At 55.8% G+C, this 21,038-nt stretch overlaps 1 protein-coding gene across 1 annotated transcript; it reads right to left on the bottom strand.

Annotated features, from left to right (window-relative positions):
- Positions 1 to 4,073: 4,073 nt before the first annotated feature.
- Positions 4,074 to 20,960, bottom strand: LGI3 (leucine rich repeat LGI family member 3). Its single transcript, XM_044417360.1, is given in 8 exon segments — positions 4,074 to 4,898; positions 5,928 to 6,092; positions 7,342 to 7,511; positions 12,589 to 12,660; positions 13,678 to 13,749; positions 14,297 to 14,368; positions 16,244 to 16,315; positions 20,755 to 20,960. Coding segments are annotated over 8 exon segments (1,647 nt in total). The 3' UTR covers positions 4,074 to 4,080.
- Between the last annotated feature and the right edge of the window lie 78 nt (positions 20,961 to 21,038).

The raw sequence follows: 21,038 nt of genomic DNA, 5'->3' as shown, positions 1-21,038 counted from the left end.
TGAATTGTTGGGATGCTGTGTTTTTTGTTTGTTTTTTTTTTTACACATTTTGTATTGTTAAACCATCCTGAGACTTCGGGAATGGGACGGTCCAGAAAGGCCTTAAATAAATAAATAAATAAATAAATAAATAAATAAATAAATAAAACATTCAGGTGGTGCTGGGAAAAGGGCGCAGGAATGTCCTGCCCCGGCACAGGGAGCGTGTCCGTCGTTTGCCCGGAATGGGAATGCCGCACTGGGTGGCCGGTCCGCGCTGGGGGTGCTGGACTTCTCTTCAGCGCTTGCCCTGCCTCCCGTGCTCCCCCCTTTCCTGTAGGAAACTGCCCGGTGAGAGTCCTGCAGGCAGGCGTCGTGCCCCGTGGTCCCCAGGCAGCAGGCAAAGCAGGTGAGGGAGGGGGAGCCGAAGCTGCCGGGGGCACGCCGGAGCTGCGAGTGACAGGACCGGGGCCCAGGACCAGGACCCTGCCCAGCACGCCTTCGGGGCCGGTGCGCTTAAGCAACATGGCATGTGCCCCTCCTGCAGCCGGGCATCTGTGCAGGTCCAGCCGCACTCTAGAAAGACCCCCCCCCGCCCCGCCCCACACACCCCTCTTCCTGCACTGGAGCAGCGCCTCCCTCTTGCTCCCAGCGGGCTCTTGCATCTCCTCCCGACTCTCATCTCGCTCCGCCTCCGCCTTGGGCCTCAGAGGTCCCCTCCGCCCATGCCGCTCTCTCTAGAAGCACAGGTGTGGAGGGCACGTGTGAGGTCACCTGGCCCGTTCTCTGCCAGGCACCTTTTTCTGCCTGAGCCTGCCAAGTCCCAGCCACCACAAGCCCGAAGAGTTTGTAGTGCACCATGTGGTTGTGAGAATGATGTGCAGCTGGAGATGCTAGCATGCATGTATCAGTATTATATGTCGTACATTCTAGGCCAGAAGCCCGGGTCACTCCGAGGTTCTGTCTGCCTTCTACTCCGCGTGTGTGTTAAATCTGTGCTGGTTTCAAGCTAGGGCTGCTTGTTAAAAGCAGGGCAAGGCAGGGCAGGTTCTGCCAGGGACCACGTGCTCTTGGAAATGGGTGAGACTCAAACCGAGCCTCTGTGCAGAGCCATTAGTCTGGGCGAAAGGTGCTCTCTGGGCCCAGCACCAAAGCCTGCATGCAGAACTTCTTGGCCTCCTCCAGCTGCGAGACACCTACTCCCTCCAACCACGCCGCCAGAACACTTCGTGCAGCCAGGAGCACCGAGCAGGATTGATACAGAAGCCAAAAAGAAACTGCAGGGGCGACCAGAGAATTGCACGCTGCGCTCGCGCCGTAACTTAGCTGCACATAGTTAGAGCAATCATTGCCGCTGATGCATGCATGGCATTATTGGGGTGCAAGGACTGCCTTTGCCCAGTCTTTTGCGGGGAGACCCAGAACTCCGCCCTCCGCCTTTCCACCCAGTTTCCAGTCCTCTGCTTTTATCGTCAACCTCTTCTCTGCCATCTCAGTGACCCCGAGAGCAAGGAGGCCCATTTCGCAAAAGGCCAGCGGCGACAGACTGGAGGAGGAAGACGGGCCTCTCCAAGGCTGCCCGGGGCCCCTGCGCTGCTCACACACAACGCAGACAACGCAGTGGCATCCCAGGCTCAGAGGCTCACGCAACTGGGCCAGCTCCACAAGAGCATGGCCAGGAGTGCCAGTCGGGGGGGGGGGGGGATCCGTAGTCCCTTCCCACGGGACACACAAAACGGAGGAAGTGAATCCCACAGGCAGCCGCTGGTTTCAGCCTGTCGGAGAGGCTGGGCCAAAGGAACACCTTGCTCAAATTAATGCGGGCACCACAGCCAAGCGGCATGTCACACGAAGCTGAATCCAGCAGGGAAAGAGCACCTGGGTGTGTCTGCGTGAGATTCAGAGTAGAGGAATAATCCCAGGCAGCCCAGCCCGTCCCCTCCCCTCCCCTCCCCTCCCCTCATTGCTCTCGCCTGTTCCCACCCAGGGTGGAATTTCCTGTGGGGAACAGAAGAGGACCGGAACTGCAGGTGGGGAGAATTAGGGCTGCCGTATGCCCGGCAATTAAAGCAAGCACAGGCGCCTGCCTGCGCAGCGAAAGCGAGCCACCGGGGCATGGCTCCTGGATTAGATTTTTCCCTGGGATTCACCTTCCGCCTGCAAGGCCTGCTTGGTGCTGGCGAGAGGGCGCTCAGACTCGGAGGCCGTCCCCGCAGCCTTCATGAGCACAATCAGCTGGGCGCGGGGTGCACTTCCCCACACAAGACGAAGAAATGCACCGTGGCCTCTTTCGTGCCAGGCGTCCCCCTCGCTCAGGAGAGCAGGCAGTTGCCTGCTGTTGCCAGTGTGGCTTTGACGCTACTCATGGATTCGGAGCACCTCAGTTTGAACATGTTCTGATTAGGTTACGTACAGGATGCTGGAGAGTGTTTACACTTGTGGGATTGTTCTTTGAGCTATTCCATGATCACCTGCACATGGCAGAACATGGGCACAAATGCACGAGCAACGCCTGGCTGGAACACAGCAGCCTAGGCATGGGATCCAAGCTAAGAGGGCTTCTGGACTGTACCGTTTTGGCAAAATTCAGGCAGCAAGCAAAGCCCAGAATTGCAATTGACTGTCCGAGAGTCAGACAGCAAAAGTCCTGTTTGTATACACTGAATGGACGCTGGTCCATCCACACTAGCATGCAGAACGCATCCACGTGGATGTCGGAGGAACAGTGCACACGAATCGTTAAGGTGCTGGCTGTGACCTGCGAAGCCCTAAATGGCTGAGGGCCTGGTTTCCTGAAGGAGCGCCGCCTTCCCTATGCGCCCGCCTGCCTGCCCGCCCCTTGCGATCTGGGGCAGAGGCCCTTCTCCGGGAGCCCTCCCTGAAGGCGATTAGGAGGGTGGCTACGTGGAGGAGGGCCTTCTCTGCGGTGGTGCCCCAATTGTGGAATACGCTCCCCAGAGAGGTTCGCCTGGTGCCGTCACTTCATTCTTTTTGGCACCAGGCCAAAACCTTTTATTTTCCCAATGTTTTAAGACCTGACTGTTTTAATTTGGGGTTTTATTGTTAGTTGAATTTTTAGGATGCTGTGTTTAAATTTTTTTACATTTTGTATTGTTAAACTGTCCCAAGACTGGAAAAGTTTTAAATTAAATAAATAAATAAAATTTGCAGCATGCTGTTTTTTGACAGTGCAATTCTGTGCATATGAACACTTGCAGTGCTGTCTTAGCAAGAGGGCTTATTTCAGGATGGACGTGTACAGGACTGGGCTGTTAGTTTAAAAAAATTACTGGAACACTCTATTGCTGAAGTGCCATTGAGTGAATATTTTAATACAGGCGACAATGTTTTAAAGGAAAGGTTTTCAAAGCCACACTATGAAAAGGGCAGTAATCGAAAGGGACACTGCGGAGGAGTGCTGAAGCAGAGAGGGGTGGTGACGGGGCTCGTGCCCCAAAGTCACTGCACGTTTCCAAGCCACGCTCCTTGATGAAGAGCCGCTGCGGGGAGCTCTACGGCTGCACATTCCTCCCCTCCAGAAAGTCAGATTTTATGAGGACTCCAAAGAAACCGGAAGAAACAGGTGACAGGAAAACAAGAGGACAGCTATTTGATGACAGTGCAGTGCAAATACCTCGTATAAGTGAGCGAACAAAAACGGGTGTCTCGAACACCCGGTGTGGAGGCACCCTTGAAACATTATGTGGCTAAAACAGTTGCCACATCCATACACACCACAAAGGTCATCTGCAAGGGACGGTGCAAGTTGTTAGAGTGTGAGCGTGCGTGTATGTTACGTGTGTGTGTGCATGCAGTTGTATCAGTGCTCAAAATCTGGCAGCAAGATTTTAGTTCCGGTCAAGCCGCTTGGTCGGTATGACGTGGGCACAGGTGAGATCCAGGAAGGCCTTGCACCCGCGCCCAAGCGGCAGCTACCGGCTCCCTTCCCTACTCTGCAGAAGCCATGAAGGGCAAGGGCATGGAGAGAACGGCGCACGCGTGAGGAGAATCCGAGGGACGGAGGGAGCAGCCCTGCTCCAAGTGGTGACCATGCCCGAGGCGTGTGGCAAGGGGGGGGTGCAGGGGGCGGCCCCAGGCACCCTACAAGCTGAGGTCTACCACAATATGCTTGTAAACCAGCGTGTTTCCCTTGAAGCTGGGCGCCAGCAGGAGATTCATGTCCTCCAGCGGCAGCAGGCGGAACGCTCTGGGGGCCTGGACAGAGAGCTCCTGGAACTTCATGAACTTCTGCTTCTGCCCGTCCCAAAGGTAGATGTGGGTGAAGGAGAAGTCACTGCCCAGGGCCATGTACTGGCGCTCGGAGACCCAGAAGGGCTCCATGACCATGGAGCCCCGGGAGGGCAAGGTCTGCAGCTCCGTGAAGCGCAGCCCCTCCCACTTGACCACCTTGGAGTCCCCGATGTAGCGGCTGAGGCACAGGTAGCTGTCCCGCTTGATCCGGAAGTGCCTGACCATCTGCACGTCCATCACGTCCGCCACGTCGCCCAGGTGGACAAACTGCTTCTGCGCACGGTTCCACTGGTAGATGACGGGGGCCTGGGAGCTGCTGGAGATGATCAGCCGGGGCGCCCCCTCGATCTACACGAACTCCACGTCCGTGTCGCGGTGCCATGAGTGCAGGTCCTGGTGGGAGTAGAAGCCGTTCTGGTGCCAGCGGTAGAGGCCGGTGGAGCCCGCCTTGGAGCTGTCCGCGATGACGAAGAACCAGTCGCCCTCGATCTGGAAGGCCTCGATGTCGTTGGGCTTGCGGATCTTCTGGCTGTCGATGTCTTGGATCTTGACGAACTTGTCGATGTTGGTGTCCCAGCGGTAGATGTAAGAGCCTCCAAACAGCTGGGCCACCACGACGTACAGCTGCGACTCGGCGACAATCGGCTTGCAGTAGATGGCAGAGTGAGCTGGGAAGGAACGGCAGGTGGGTGAGCACTGGGAAGCATCCCATGGGGGCATCCTATGGGCTCTAAGGCACACTGGCAACCTTGGCTGCTCTTCCATGCAAACCCTGAACCTAGGACAGAGCCACTGTGCCGATCCCAGTGGGAGGGAGCCTCGGGGCCCACGCGGAAGCCACCACAAGCCAGTGCAGAACAGCCAAAGCCTCACCGGCTTGAGTGGTCTTAATACACGAAAAAGGCCAGCGTGGGTCATACAACCCTGCGCCTGTCTTTGTGCGCATGACTCGTTCCATTGGTTTTGCGCGCACTGGTCCGAATGCCCCAGGGCAGCTCCCTTCTCGGGCGACCGAGCAATGCCAGCACAGTTCTGCTGCCCTGTGAGGGCTGAAGGGCTGCCGGGCAGAGCGACTAAGAAGCTCGGCCGTGAATCAGGCAGGCCCTGCCCGTTGCCCAGCTCTGCCATGGGCTCTGCCGTGTAGCCTTTGGCACACACACCTCAGCCTCAGCCCTCGCATCTACCAGGTGGGAAAACAAGAATGGACGACCTTACAAGGTTGTTGTAAGTGGAAGCACTCCCTCAGGTCTCTTTATAGGTGCTAAACAGGGTGAAAGCTTTACTTTTGGGGAGGGAGAGCTCACAAGCCACGAAACAACCAGACACTTGTGTGGCCCCAGCCCTGAGGTCGTCTGAGTGGGCGCAGAGTGCTTCCTCCTTGCAACAGAATAGCCACTGCTGTTCTCATCCTTGGGCTTCCCAGGTCAGAAAGTGAGGACTCTCTTTCCCAGAAGGGAGGCAGACCACCCCCCCCACAGATGCTTGCTTTTTGCCTGTGGCCTCTGCGTGCACGCGGTGTTTATCGTGCATGGAAACACATGGGGAACAGGCCAGACCACGTCTCCCCAGGGGCAAATGCGGCTCTTCTTAGGACAAGCTGGGAGACTTGGGCATGGTCTGCGCTGCATTTCTAATTCTTCTCCCTTCGTGGAGCGAACACGCCGCCCGGCCGCTCCTTCCCCATGGCTGCTCCTTACCGGGGATGCGGTCAAAGTCGCGCAGCTTGCGCTCCACGTAGTCCCACTTGAGGATGGTGCAGCTGCTGGAGCTGGGCTGGGCCAGAGCCACGTAGAGGTCACTGGAGTGCAGGAAGGGCTCTGCAGACACCGACTGGAAAGGCAGGACCTGGTGCACCACGAAATCTGATGCAAGGGCGAAGCACAGATACTTGTGTGTCCCCTGATCACCCACAGCACCCTAAAAGGTTTGGCAGCTGCAACCCTGAAGGAACACTGAAGGAGAGCCAGTGTGGTGTAGTGGTGAAGAGCACGGGACTGGGACTCAATCTGGGTTCGAGTCCCTGCTCAGCCATGGAGCCCACTGGGTGACTCTGGGCCAGTCACAGACTCTCAGCCCAACCTGCCTCACAGGGTGGTTGTTGTGGGGAGAAGATGGAGGAGGAGAATGATGTAAGCTGCCTTGAGCCCTTTGCAGGAAAAAGGCAGGATAGAAATTGCAATATAATAAATAAACAAATAAATAAAAACACTGCCTCGTGCGTAGGCCCGCCTGGGCGCAGCTGGTGGGCTTGTCGCAACGATCTGGTGCGAGATTCTCTCGCTTGGGCTCTCCAAGGAGAAACAGGAACTTGCTTTCTCCCTTTCTGTCTGGTTTCCGGAGTCTGTCTGACCCTGGGAGTTGCATCAACTCGGAAGAATGGGCTTCCGTGAAAACGTCCCTTCGCGGTCCAAGTCTGATAGGTGGACAGGAGGTGTTAATCAAGCACTGGGCAGGTTGACGGGGTTTCCTTAGGGGACCCTCTTAGCCCTCGTGCAATTTAGCGTTGAGCGGTGGCTGCTGAGAGAGGCCACTGGGGGACCGAGCCAGCAGCCGCAGACACGCTGCTCAGCGGGGCCTCCCGGGCCACAGACTGGGTCCTGGCACGCTGGGAGCCCTGGGGCGAGGTGGCCCCCGAGTCGAGAGGATGGGCCCACTGCCTGCTCTGGGTGGGGTTCCAGACAGGCTCTTTGGAAGATCTGCTGATATTCTGGGGGTACCCCTAGATCTAGCTAATGCAGGACACAGCTGTGGCCAGGAGAGCCCCCTTTCCAATTTAATCCCCCCATACTCACACACACAGAGTTACCTCTCCAAAAGATTTTTGAAGTCAGAATTTCACCTTCATTCTGAAGTTGAGGCCTGGAATTCTTCTCAGTGCAAAGCCATTTCAAAACTGAATGTGGTTAACTCCTTTAAACTCCAGATACAATTAACTTTTCCAGTGCTTTTAACAGGATAGACATCAAAACCCCTTCACATTCCTAAAATAACTGATTTAGCATTCATCCATTGCTAACCCTGCTGAGATTTCACAAGGCTGTAAAACTTTGAATTATTTAGAATAAGTCCATAATAACCATTTGGACATTCTTTAAAAAACCCTGCCATTACCGGTGGTAACACAGTCGAAGTCCTTGAGCGGCAGTTGGCTGATCCTTTGGCCTTGGTGCTGGGGGGGCCCCGCGCAGAAAATGGCCGGCACGCTGGTGTTGGTGCTTGCCATCCACTCGACCAGCCACTTGCTGTTGCAGTCGCAGGCCAAGGAATTGCCCCGAAGGTCCCTGTTTGGGAGAGCCAAGTCAGCAGCCATGTCCAAGCAAGGGGAGCCTTCCCCTCGAAGCTGAGTGGAGAGAGAGGTCCTGAGCCCCCGCATGGCAGGCTTGCACCAAGCGTGGGTGCAGAGGCTCCGGCGTCCATGGGGCAGGGCTGGAACATGGGAGCCCCCTCGGGAGCCAAAGGCCTTCGCTTAGCGCCCTGAGGACATGGCAATCCAGAGCGCCCGTGCGCCGATGTGGCCCGGCGGATCTCCTGTGAGCCACAAAGCAACTCGGCGGATGCCTGGACCAGGCCTTGCTGGTCTCTGCAGGCCAGGAGAACCGGCGCCCGCTGACCCTGGGAATTTTTCTCCAAGCTCTGCCTGGACTGGGCTTGGATTGCTCCAGCAGGTTAAGGCCTCTTTAACTGCAATCAGTCAGTGAGCCGCAATGTGATCCTGTGCAGCTGATATGGAGACGAAGAGGCGAACCGCTAAACTGTGCGGTGCGTGGCTGGCCTGAAAGCCATAGGGCCCTGCCCAGGTGTGGCGGGGGAACACCGCCCTCACCCACCTGGCCCCCATCCCCACTTCCAACTGCAGGGACTTCTGCTCACACTGGGAGCAGGGCTCTATCGGGGCTCTGGATGGTGCAACCTGCAGCTTCCCAGCTGGATCACCGTGATGCGCTCTACGTGGGGCTGCCCTTGAGGGCGGTCCAGATACTGCAGCTGGTTCAGAACAGCGCTGCCAGGATACTAATGGGGACCCGCAGGTGTGCACATGTAGCGCCGGCCCTCTACCGTTTGCACTGGCCGCCACTTGGAGTCGGGCCCAATTTACGGTGCTGGTGGTGACCCATGAAGCCCTCAACGGCTTGGGTCCGGGACACCCGAAGGAGCGCCTCCTCCCCTAGGTGCCCTTCTGCCCCTTGAGCTCTGAGGCGCAGGTCCCTCTTCGGGAGCCCTCCCTGACGGAGATCGGGAGGGTGGCTGCTCGGAGGAGGGCCTGCTCTGCGGTGGCGCCCCGACTGTGGGACACGCTCCCCAGAGGGGTTCGCCTGGTGCCGAAATTATATTCCTTTCAGCGCCAGGCGAAACCCTTTTTATTTTCCCGTCCTTTTAATGTTTAATTGATGTTAACTGTGGTTTTAGTATATTAACTGTCTGATGGTGTGGCGCTTGTTTTATTCTACTTTTCATTGTAAGCCTTCCTGAGATGTTCTGCAGGGGACAGGACAGAAAAGCTTTTAATAAATAAATATATAAACAAATCGGCGAACAGCTGGCATTGTGCGGGTGGGGCTCCCTGCACCCAGGCAAACATGAGAGCAGCCCCTGCCCTCAGCACAGGGTGGCCCACCAATGAGGGGCGGAGCCTGTGCACCTGGGAGGGGCCAGTCCATGGGGCCGGGGAGGCTGGTGGGGCCAGCGTCAGTGGGATCACAGGTGCACTCCGGCTGCAGTCTGAGCAGCTGGCAGGCGGCCCGTGCCGCTCTTCTCTTGGCCCCAGTGTCAGCACCCTGGACAGCTCCCCGGGTGCCTGCTGGGCCACCAGCCCCCTCTGCATATGTCCCCCTGCTGGGCTGCACGTGCCCAGTTCTCTCAGCCTCTCCTCTTGGGGAGCATTTCCACACCCCGGGTCACTTTTGACGCCCTCCGCTGGAGCCTTCCTACTTTACCTGTGTCGTTCTTAAATCTTGGTGCCCAGAACTGGACACAGGATTCCAGGTGAGGTCTGACTAGTGAGGAGTAGAGGGGAACTACTACTTCTCGTGATTTGGAAGTGATACTTCTGTTAATGCATCCCAGAATAGCCTTTGCCCTTCTGGCGGCTGCATCGCATTGTTGGCTTTGAGACCAGGGCTGGAGTGCCTCTACTTGGTGTTGGGCGAACGAGACAGATTGGGGATTCTATTGGTGTACCGTGCACCTTTCTGCCCAGCAGTCTCCCTATCTGAGCTGACAGAGACCGTCTCGGACCTGGTGTTGAGGACCCCCAGGATGTTGGTCCTGGGGGACTTCAATCTCCATGCCGAGTCTGGACTGACCGGGGCGGCTCAGGACTTCATGGCCTCTATGACGGCCATGGGCCTGTCTCAACATGTCATTGGCCCGACCCATGAACGTGGACACACTCTGGACCTGGTATTCACGACGGGGCAGGTAGAGGATGACCTGAGGGTGAAGAACTTATGTTTGACTCCCCTGTCATGGTCAGATCACCTCCTGGTGAGGTTTGTGCTCGAGAGCGGCCTCTCCCTCTATAAGAGTGCAGACCCGATTGTATGGGCCCGCCCCCGGAGCCGGATGGATCCGGATGGATTCCTGAAGGCCCTGGGGGAGTTTCCGGCTGACAAGACTGGTGCTCCTGTCGAGGCTCTGGTCGAACTGTGGAACGGAGAGATGACCAAGGCTGTGGACACAATCGCTCCTAAGCGTCCTCTCCCACCAGGCAGAGTCCGCTCTTCCCCTTGGTATACACCTGAATTACGGGCGATGAAGCGAGTTGGGAGACGGCTAGAGCGTAGGTGGAGGAAATCACAGGATGAATCTGACCGAACACACTTGAGAGCCCACTATCGGGCCTATGCTGTAGCGGTGAAGGCGGCGAAAAAGAAGTTTTTTTCCGCTTCCATTGCCTCTTCACAATGCCGTCCAGCGGAGCTTTTTCGAGTGGTGCAAGGCCTGGTTCGCCTGGGTCCTAAGGAAGATCTGATGCCACCCTCGAAGGCCTGCTGTGACGACTTTGCCAGGCATTTCAGGGAGAAAATCGCTCAGATTCGTCACGAGCTGGACTCCACTAATGAATCAGAGGTCTCTGAGGAGTCGCCAATGCCACCGTCTGGTCCAAAATTATTGGAGGAATTTCAATTATTGCGGCCCAATGATGTGGACAAGGTGCTTGGAAGAGTACGTCCCACCACTTGCCTATTGGATCCTTGCCCGTCTTGGCTAATAAATAACTCCAAGCACGGGATTGGGACCTGGATCTTGGAAGTGGTTAACGCTTCTCTGAGGGAGGGTCGAGTGCCTGCCCCTTTAAAGGAGGCGGTAATACGACCGGTCCTGAAGAAAGCGTCACTGGATCCAGAGATGGCCACTAACTATAGACCTGTGGCCAACATCCCGTTTCTGGGCAAGGTGTTGGAGCGAGTGGTGGCGGGACAACTCCAAGCACTCTTGGATGAAACTGATTATCTGGATCCTTTTCAGTCCGGCTTCAGACCCGGGTACAGTACTGAATCTGCCTTGGTTGCCCTGTACGACGACCTGTGCAGGGAGAAGGACAGGGGGAGTACATCCCTGTTGGTTCTTCTGGACCTCTCGGCGGCTTTCGATACCATCGACCATGGTATCCTTCTGGATAGACTTGCGGGATTGGGGGTTGGAGGCACTGCTTTGCAGTGGTTCCGCTCCTATCTCAACGGTCGATTCCAGAAGGTAGTGCTGGGGGACCATATCTCTACGTCATGGCAGCTATGCCATGGAGTACCACAGGGCTCCATTCTATCCCCTCTGCTATTTAACATCTATATGAAACCGCTGGGAGAGGTCATCAGGAGGTGTGGGCTGCGGAATCTTCAATACGCTGATGATACCCAGCTTTACCTCTCGTTTTCCACTACTCCAGGTGAGGCAGTGGCTGTGCTGAACCGGTGCTTGGCCGAGGTAAGGGAATGGATGAGGGCCAATAAACTGAAACTCAACCCAGACAAGACGGAGGTCCTTTTGGTTGGCAGATCGGGTTTCGGAGAGGGTGGATTTGACCTGGTCCTGAATGGTGCAACACTCCCTCTTAGGGATAAGGTCCGCAGCTTAGGAGTACTCCTCGATCCGGAGCTTTCTTTGGAAGCGCAGGTGACAGCGGTAGCGAGGAGCGCCTTCCTTCAGCTTCGGCTGATTAATCAGCTGCGCCCCTACCTGGAGTTCGACTGCCTGGCGACGGTGACACAAGCGCTGGTGACTTCCCGCCTAGACTTCTGTAACGCGCTTTACGTGGGGCTTCCCCTGAAGACAGTCTGAACACTTCAATTGGTGCAAAATAGAGCTGCCAGGTTGCTGACGGGGATGGGGCGTTATGCTCACATGACTCCAGTCCTCCGTCAGCTTCATTGGCTTCCCATTGAAGCCCGGGCCCAATTCAAGGTGTTGATTATGACCTACAAAGCCCTAAACGGCTTGGGTCCTGGCTACCTGAACGAGCACTTACGTCCGTATATGCCCGACCGCCCTTTGAGATCTGCGGGAGAGTCCCTTCTCCGGGAACCCTCCATGAAAGAAATTAGGAGAGTAAGTACCCGGAGGAGGGCTTTCTCTGCGGTGGCGCCCAACCTATGGAATTCACTCCCCAAAGAGGTCCGCCTGGCACCGTCGTTACTGGTTTTTCGGCGCCAGGTAAAGACCTTTTTATTTAAACATCATTTCAATTGTTAAAACATATGATCTGGCCAGGGCAATTTCTTCTTCCTTCTCTTTCTCCTCCTATATTTTTATTTTATACTGATAATTTTAATTTTATTTTTGTAAATCAATGTATTTTTTGTATTTTTATATTTAATGGTAATTTATTATGTACTATTGTATTTCAATGTATTTTATCATGTTGTAAGCTGCCCCGAGGTTTCGGCAAGGGGCGGCATAGAAATGCTATAATAATAATAATAATAATAATAATAATAATAATAATATATTTGTATTTTATTGTATATATTTTAAAATGTTATTTTAATTTTTTGTTGTAAGCCGCCCTGAGGCTTCGGCGAATGGGGCGGCATAAAAATGTTTTAATAAATAAATAAATAATAAAATGTCCAGCCGGAACCCAGCTTCCTGCAACTTGATCCCATTATCCCCTGTTCTTCCCTCTCAGATGACTGAAAACCCAGCCTGCCTTTGTGTGACAGCCTTTCAAGACTCTGGCAAGTGCTCTCCTGTCTCCCCTCAGCCTAAACGTGCCCATTTCCTTCCGTCTCCCCGCATGGGTTTTTTCCCAGGCTGCTCAGAAACACGCCTGTGGAATGCCAGGGCTGCATGGAGCTCAAGCAAAGTTCAACACAACAAGCAGAGAAGGGTAACTGGCATTCAAGTAGGGAAAAACCTCACAGGTCGCTCAGGATGTCCAAGGGCTTCAAGAGGTCTCTGGGCAGGGTCTGCAGGTTGTTGTTGGCCAAGGAGCTGAAGCAGAGGAAGAAGAGTGCGATCAGTGGCAGCCAATGGCCCCATTTCGATGGCGGGGCTGGAAGGAGTGCCTGCACGGAGGGCACCGCTGCAGGTCATGGGGCAGCCCTGGACGGGCAGGGCGAGCACCCCCCTTTCCTCTACAAGGGAGCAGGCAGCCTGGGGCCCCCACCCTGCTCTTGTGCAAGCGGCATGGGGAGGGCGGAGGGGGAGGGAGGGGGTGTCCTGCCCGCCTTTGGCTGCAGGCCCACCCACTGTCTGACAGGGAACCCCAAGGAAGCATGTCCGTTGCAGACCAAGGGCTTCTGCCACCCCAGCCCTACCCCAAATATCCCTCGTGGACTCCCCTTCCCTGCGGAGGGCCTCGGGTGACGGGTGACGGTGGGCGACGTGACCACATGAGCTCAGCGTAATAAACGCAGGCAAGTTCTGCACACAAACGCAAGCAGGCCCAATCGCTGGCAGCCTTTGTCCTGCCGGTGGGAATTCCGCTCAGGGCACCCGGGCAGGGCCCCCAGTCCAGGCCTCCAAGTTGTGGCTTCAAGAGCATGGACACAGCATGGCTCGCCAGCAGGGGTGTCTAGGGGGCACGGCACATCTGCCCCGCTGCCTGCGTAACTCTGATGCACAGCTAGGGTGAGGAGCCCGGGGGGGGCAGCTTTCGCTAAGCGAATGGTCTGCCCCCCCCCCCCCCGCGCCACTGAGCTGGGGCATCACACTGCGTATCCACTGCAGATTTTAGCCCAAGACAGCTCTCCTTGCTGCCAAACCGTTGTCAAGCTGGATGCAGCACCACGGAGAGCTCCCCGAAAGTTGGGAGTGGCTGCATGGTGCGGCAGGCAAGGCGCCCCCAGACCTCTCCCCAGAGCTCTTTGGGGGGTACAAGCCACCCGCCATCGCGACCGCAAGCTTTGGGCTCTGTTCTTCCTCCCCTTGCAGGCGCGTCACATGCCCCAAAGGGACACGGCCATCTAAGCGGTTCACAAGACAACACAGGTGCCAGAAAAAACTCACAGGTGCGTCAGAGACTTGAGCCCACGGAAGGCGTTCTTTGACAGAGACTGGATGTCATTGTTCTCGATGAACCTGAGGGCACAGAAGGAGACATGCTCTTCACGGCTCTCACAGCATCCGGTGTTGCTAGAGGAGTCTTTGCAGCCGGAGGTAAATCAAGAAGCCCCTGGGCCACCCCCCCGCCCCACGGAAGCACATGCTTTGCCCATATTCCAGCACTTCCAGAAGAGGCCATGAACCCCCCTCTCCACCGGCCACTTCTCTCTAAGACCTGTTGTGCTTCTCGGCATTTCTCTACATCATTCCCAGCAAACCTGGCCCATCCCTGTCTGCTCTCCATCCCTGGCTCACCCCGCTCTCTCTGCTGGGCTCTGTCCTTGCCCTTACCATCTATCGGCCTTAACAAGTTATCAAGCCATGACTGGCACACCGTGGCTTGCAGGCACAGCAAGGTTCAGACCACATGGGAACCCAGGTTTCACCAGCAAGCCACAGTGCAATGACCACCCACACACAAGCCTTGAGTGAGGCTTAGCGTGTCGTCTGGACTCCACCGTTGCCTCTTTCTACGGGCTCTGCTCCCATGATAGGTATGCCTTTGACCAGGAACTGAACGTACAGGTACTGCAGGTGTGAGAGACCCACGAAGGCATTGTCCCCGATCAAGGAGAATTTGTTGGAGTTCAACAAGCTGAAAGGAAAAAGACAAGCTGTTAAACTAGACAGACAAGTTCCTATGAGGCACGGTGCACTCCAGGAGTAAGGTGTTCCCTATTTCCTGAGCAGCGACAAGAGATCGCTTTTGCTCCAGCCATTTGGACATATTAATTTATACTACTTCACTGTCAAATAGTTTTAAAAGCCCTAAGTGGTTTCTATATAAATATTAAAATCACAATTAAAGCCACATTTAAAATACGTACTTCCGGGTAAGAATTTAAAGCATTATTTATGATCGAACACCAAAACCCTAAGGGTCAAAACAGAAGCATCCTTCAAAGGAAGCCCTGTGCAGAACGAACGCGTCGCACGGATCTGGACGCAGCCAAGCCCTGTGTCTCCAGGGCACGGTTCCATTTGCATTCCCCAGGTACGAACCTCGGTGGCACCTCCGTGCCAGCTGGGCAAAGGCACCCCGGGCACAGAGGCTTGGGCGCCCAACGTCAAGGTCCAGCCTAGACGAAGGCCTGGATAACGAGGCAGAATTTTCATGGGGAGCCTCACCCCACCTGGCACCCCTGGGCACTTCTCCATCTTGCCTTCCACGGATTCAGCGTCCATCGGTTGGCCTCCGTTACCTCTGGAAATCAGTCCAGAGCTTCCTCAAGCAATGGGAGAGCCAGCATCGCCAGCACATTGCTGATGCTGAACCCCGAATGCCTCCCCCAGGGGTTTCATGGGGAACGAGACAGGGTATGAGAGGAAGCCCCCAGGCTCACCACAGCCGGTGGCCAGAGTGCCAAAAAAGCGTTCTCTGAAAGTGGCTTCCAGGCGCCACCGGGGAGCCACGTGGGACTCCAGTCCCACCCTGAGTGAGCTGGCCCAAGGGGGCAACCTGCCAATGGCTCTGCTGGGCCTCTAAGGCTTTGGATACTGAGCAGCACATGCCCACCCGCTCCAGCTTCCACATTAGGCCACACGCCCAAGGCCACGCGGGTCCCCCAGGCCAGGGCGACGACGATTCCAGACCGTCCGTTTCCAGCTGATGCCTTTCCAGTTGGCCAGCAGCTCCTTTCTCTTCCAGTGGGCTGGGCCTTTGGATGCGGAAATGGCAGAGGCTGCCTCATGACACATCGGGAATATAATAAGTTTCACCCAGGAAACCCCAAAGCTACAAGGCTATCACACGCCTCTTCTGAGGGCAAGAACTCTCCAATATGGTAGACAAAGGGGGAGGTCTTCAGTCACAAACCTCCAACATAGGCGGATTCCACCCCCCCCCCCACAAGAACCTTCTCCACATCCTCAAACTGCTCAAATTAAACCCCGCCCAATTTAAGGAGACAGACAGACAGACACCAAAGGCGGATCTAGTGGGTTTCCTCTAATGGCAGCATCTAAGTTGAAGCCTGGGGAACCCTTGTCCCAGAATGCTTTCAGGATTGCACCTTTTATCTGAAAACTGGTCACAGAGGACTACCAAAGGACCCTCCTTTCCAACTACTTGGAATAACTCCGTTGATGACTCCGGATGTCCTGATGGTGACAAACCCTCCCCTCCCGCGTCACCTTCCCTGCCCAAGTCAGATGACCCATGAGCCCTCCTCCACCTCTGTGCGCCTCATTTCATGGCCGCCACCCCCTCCGTCCGCTTTCTTCATCTTGCACTGGAGCTCGCCACACGGCACAGACACTCCACCTCCCCTCCAAGCCCTGCTCCTTTGGAGCTGGAAGCTGAAGATGCCCAGGCAGTCGGAGAAAGGGCGCCTCCTTTCGTGCCACTTCTGCAGTAAAGATTCTGCCCTGGGTGGGCACCTTGTTGATAACTATCTGGGACAAGGGGCTGGCAACTTGGGGGCGTGAGCGGCTTTTCAGGACGATAGCGCAGCGAGGCAGACAGACGTACAGGAACTGCAGGAATGGGAGGTGAGCGAAGGCAGCTTCTTTGATTTCACTGAAGGCTGCGTTTATCAGGGTCCTGCAGGAGAAGACAGAAGACAAGACAGAAGGTGAGAGATATCCTGGCAGGAGGGGCATCTGAAGCTCTCAGAAGAGTCCACGTGATTCAGAAATGCCCCGAAGCCTACAGGAAGTCTGGGGCTCCATCTGGGGATACCAGCACCTCAAGAGGTAGTGTAGGGCAGCACGGCTTGCGGGTGTTGCGTGGAGGTGGGGCGGGCAGAAAGGAGACCTCTGGCTCTTTTGGACATCAGCTCCCAGAAGTCCCTGCCAGCATGGCCAAAGGTCAGGAATGCTGGGAGTTGAAGCCCAACACACCTGGAGATCTCCTTTCAGGCCAGGGTGCAGTGGCATTAGAAAATATTGTTACAGATTAGCACCCCATTGCTCGGAGGGTTGAGAGCTGCACCAGCTCCCCAGCGGGTCCAGCAGTTTGCAATATTTGTGCTTGTTTACAAATATGCAGGCTGAGCAGAAAGGGCGGCCTGCAGAGTCAACCCACTTGGATGGCGCTCCTCACCAGCCTTCTAAAGGAAGCAACAGCACCCCAAGGTCTCTCAAGGCGCACCTGAGCTCCGCTAGCGCCTTACTCCGAAACTCGCAGGCTCGGTCTTTTACCTCCTTCCTGCACACTGACCTAGTTTAAAGAACCACTGAGGGTTAAGCAAGCCATCGTGGTTTGTCCATCACATACCCAGGCACAGTTTGCTGTGCCATCTGAATCCAGGCAGCATGGCTCAATGGAGAGGGGAACAGGCCCCAGTTGACACACAAGCCGTTGTTAAGGGCCTGGGTCGTCTATCCACATGCAATGCGTGATCTTCCCCAATCTGGAGGATACCTTTACGGAGAAGAGGAGGCTACAACCCTACGCCAGTAGATGGAGGGGTGGGGGGATCCTACAGTTCCCAGCATTCCCTAGCCAACATGTCTGCTTGGGAATGCTGGGAGTTGTAGGACTTTCTTCTGCCTACACATACATCAGGTTGTTTTCTATACACAGCATTAATTGTGCATTCATTATTCCTTCCACATGGTTATTTATGGGCTCTCTAGGCACCCTCATGATGCAACAGCTTTGCTCCTGCTTTTCCGGGGCACTTTCCCTGGTATTTTTAGGACAGAAAATGGCAGGGTTTTTTCCCTGAAAGTGGCTGCTGCTACTGGTGTCTTGCACTACAGTGTCACAGCAGTGGACTTTACGGAGTGGAAGAGAAGAGCTTTCCGTGCAAATCTCAATTCTGTGCTGAAAGCAGAAGTAGATACGGTGATTATCCGTCTGGTGCAGAAGGGCTTTTAACTGCCGTTCTCTCGCTCCAGGGAATCCTGGGAATTAATTGCAGTTCAGGGATGGGGGAGGCGGCAGGGTTACTCCCGAGCTGCGTCGGTACTTTCCCAAGCCGTGTTCTTTGGGGGACAGAAGCTGTGCCTATAAAAGCTCGAGGGAACTGGCAGGCCCGGCCATGCTTGGAGAGGGTCAGAGTCCGACATCCTCCACTGGCAGCATTCCAAGCTGCATTTCACTAGCTAATAGTTCCCAGCCATCCAAAGCCAAGGCTGCTTGCAGAACAACTATCTTTTGTCCATCCGTGGACATTCAAGAAGTATCCCAAGCTATTAACCACACAGAATACTAAGAAAAGACATTGATTCACTGCTCTCCCCACATCCTGTCTCAGCCACCCTGGGATGTCTCTCTGCAGAGAGGATGTATTTAAAGATCTTTCCATTGGCTGTGATTAATGAAGGTGAGCTGGAACCAGGCTCAAAAGCCACTTACACAAATCAATGCGCGCATCAGCGCCAGCCGCACACAGATGCAGCCAGAGCAGTCAGGGATAAAGCACTGAGGAAGGCCAGCGTGTGTCCTGGAGAGCCCCAGAGGAATGACGCCAGAGTGGGGAGAGGTCAGGGGACTACTGCACGCCCCAGCTTAGAGTGAGGTGCAAACCCCCGAACAGCCTTGCTGAAGGCGGCAGCTCAGAGTGTTTGGAGGGCTGAGCGGGGCCCATGCCCTTGTGGCCTCCAGGAAAACCATCTCCCCACATGGTTCTTCCTCACAGTATGCAGCCAAGATGTGCTTTGCTGGCAAAAACTGCTTTGCACAACAAAGCACCTTGGTTTGTATTGCTGCTTGTCCAGCACGCCGCCACTGCCAGGGGCCCTGGCTTTCCAGTTCCAAGGAGGCGGCACTGCTGGAGCTTCCTGAACCCCGGCAGGATGGCCTTCAGCGCAACCCGTCACCTGCATGGCTCGGACAGCACACAACTTGTATGTTCTGTGCAAAAACAGCCCACTTCCGTTGTGCAAAACCCCAGACACTGTATTCTTCTTGACTCAAGGAGGTTTCGAGCCCATTTTTGCTGTAGGAACAGATTTGATTTATACCTCGCCTTTCTACCAAGAAAAGGGCACTTTGAACTGACTCCAGTCATAAGTAAAGCTTGATTGAAACAAAAGTAAAAGAAAGGCATCAAAACATGAGTAAAACACAATGATAACAGAATAAAAAGCATCCAAACTGGCAGCCCCACTTACATGCCAAAGACTTGCTTGAATAGAAATGTCTTCACTTTTGATGACACCTCAGCAGAATGCAAACTCTCACTGTGGTGATACTTTCACAGGATCTTAAAGCTCCAAGGGACTTTGGAGGTCATCTAGTCCAACCCCACATGGCTTGGAACCACAATACCTGTTGCAGTGCCTTTTCCAACCCCAATCTGTCCAGATACCACACTTATCCTCTGGGGCCTTCCTCCAGGTGCCAACTCCTCGGGGGGCTTAGAGGGTGGCAATTAGGGGGAAGCCCTTTTGGGGGTGGCCCCCATCTTTGGAACAACCTCCCTGCTGCAGCCTGTCTGGAGCCAGATCTGGCATCTTTTCAGCGCCAGGATAAGACAGCTCTCTTTGCAGAGGCCTCTGAAGACCTCCCCAGCCACTCAGCAGCCTGACACAATTAGCCAAATGCCTTCCTTTTATTCTTGGCCAGGTCTTTTTATTGTTTAATGTTTTTATGCTGTGTCAAATTAATTCTAATTCCTGTTAATGCCTTTATTATATTTATTGTATTTATACTTTGCTGTAAACTGCCCAGGGAGCTTTGGCTATGGGTGGAACAGAAATGAAACAATAACAACAACAACACCCACCTCCGTGCAGGATTGGGAGCACACGATCCCGCCCCAGCACCTAGAGAGATGGCCGGCCTCCCCGCCCCGGCAACGAGAAGCCAGCTTCTCCAAAGTGATGGTCCTCTGCTGCGTCACTCGCATCGTTACAAAGTTCCTCGTACAGCCCCGCTGAAATCCACTTCCCTGCCATTTCCAGCGGATCGGCATGTGGCAACCCTCTGCGCACCCGAGGCGGGCCGCGTACACGTCAAGCAATCACCAGGCACCTAGAAGCCACGCCAGGATGCAGCCGGCCGAGGGGTTTCTGTGCTCAGTGCATCTCCTCCGAATGCTTGCGCTCAGTATTCCTTACAACAGCCCGGGCAGGTGTTCTTTTCCCCCGTCTTCCCTCTCTGTGGGGAGAGAACTGAGCCTGGGAACTGGGGACCTCAGGAGGGTTGCGACTTGGTTGTGGTGTGAGTCTTGAACGCAGGACTCACACCTGGAGGCTGGAGAGAGAAACCACCTTAAACGGGCTCACCCTGGGATGGGGGAGCCAAAGCCACCTCAGGTGCACCCGGTCCTTTTTCTGCCCCGCTGGTCAACCTGGTTTTGCAGGTCGTTTGCACTGTAAGTGCCAAGCGATCGTGCGAACCCAGCCATGTGGTGTAAACGCTGGCACGGGGAATCCCTTGACGGAGGCTTCTGGGCCAAGGCTGCGCTTTCCGGGACATTTGCTCGCCCTGCCCGGAGCTGCCGAATCAGCCACAAGAGAGGGAACGGTGGGGGATGGGGGTGCATTTTGGGGGGCCCTGGCTTACCACCTGACATGCCTTCATCAAAGGAGTGTCCCACGACCCCAACTGCACCATCAGGAGATAACGGGGTGACCCCCATCCCTTTACATGCCCTGTCCATTAACAAGGCAAGCTGGCTCACACACTCGCAGAAGGACCTGTCCCGCTGGGCAATGAGCTTCCGCCACCCTTCCTGGCCCAAAGGGAAGCATCCCCCCGGGGTGGAATCCAGCTGCTCGGTGGAGCCAGTCCTGCACCGTGGCCCCTTTTGCTTGGGATGCCCCCTGGCCCCAGCCTCGCCCTGGCACAGTCAGGATGGAGCCACCAGAAATGGGGACCCCACACTCGGTCTCCGATCCTCCAACTAAGGGCTCCATGCGTTCTGCAGAGCGCTGTTGCTGGCGCCCCCCCCCCCCCCCGCCGCGATCTGGCCCCTTCCCAGCCCCTGGCCCAGGCCCCTCCCGGCCCGCCGGCTGCCCCCTGGCAATAGCCACATGCTTCCTGAGCACGCCCCCAAACCTCCGGGGGACCCCAAGTCTGGCACTTACAGCGAGATGACATCGCGGGGCAGGTTCCGGGGGATGGCCTTGGAGTCCACGCAGAAGGCCGTGTCCCTGGTGCAGGAGCAGCTGGGGGGGCACGGCGGGGGTCGGGGCGCCCTCCGCGGGGCGGCCAGGCCCAGCAGCAACAGCAGCAGCAGCAGCGGGAGCGGGCCCGCTCGGAGGGCTCTGCCCGGCCGCGGCGGCTCAGGCATGGCCCTTTCCCGGCCTGGCGCGTCTGGGGAGAAGAGTCGGCCCTCCCAGCCCAGGCAGCTGTTGCCCAGGGGCGCCGC

Source organism: Varanus komodoensis, unplaced genomic scaffold (assembly GCF_004798865.1).
Source record: "Varanus komodoensis strain SLA01 unplaced genomic scaffold, ASM479886v1 scaffold88, whole genome shotgun sequence".
NCBI lineage: Eukaryota > Metazoa > Chordata > Lepidosauria > Squamata > Varanidae > Varanus > Varanus komodoensis.
Note: the sequence above shows the minus strand (reverse complement) of the source record. Positions and strands in the feature narration are given on the sequence as shown.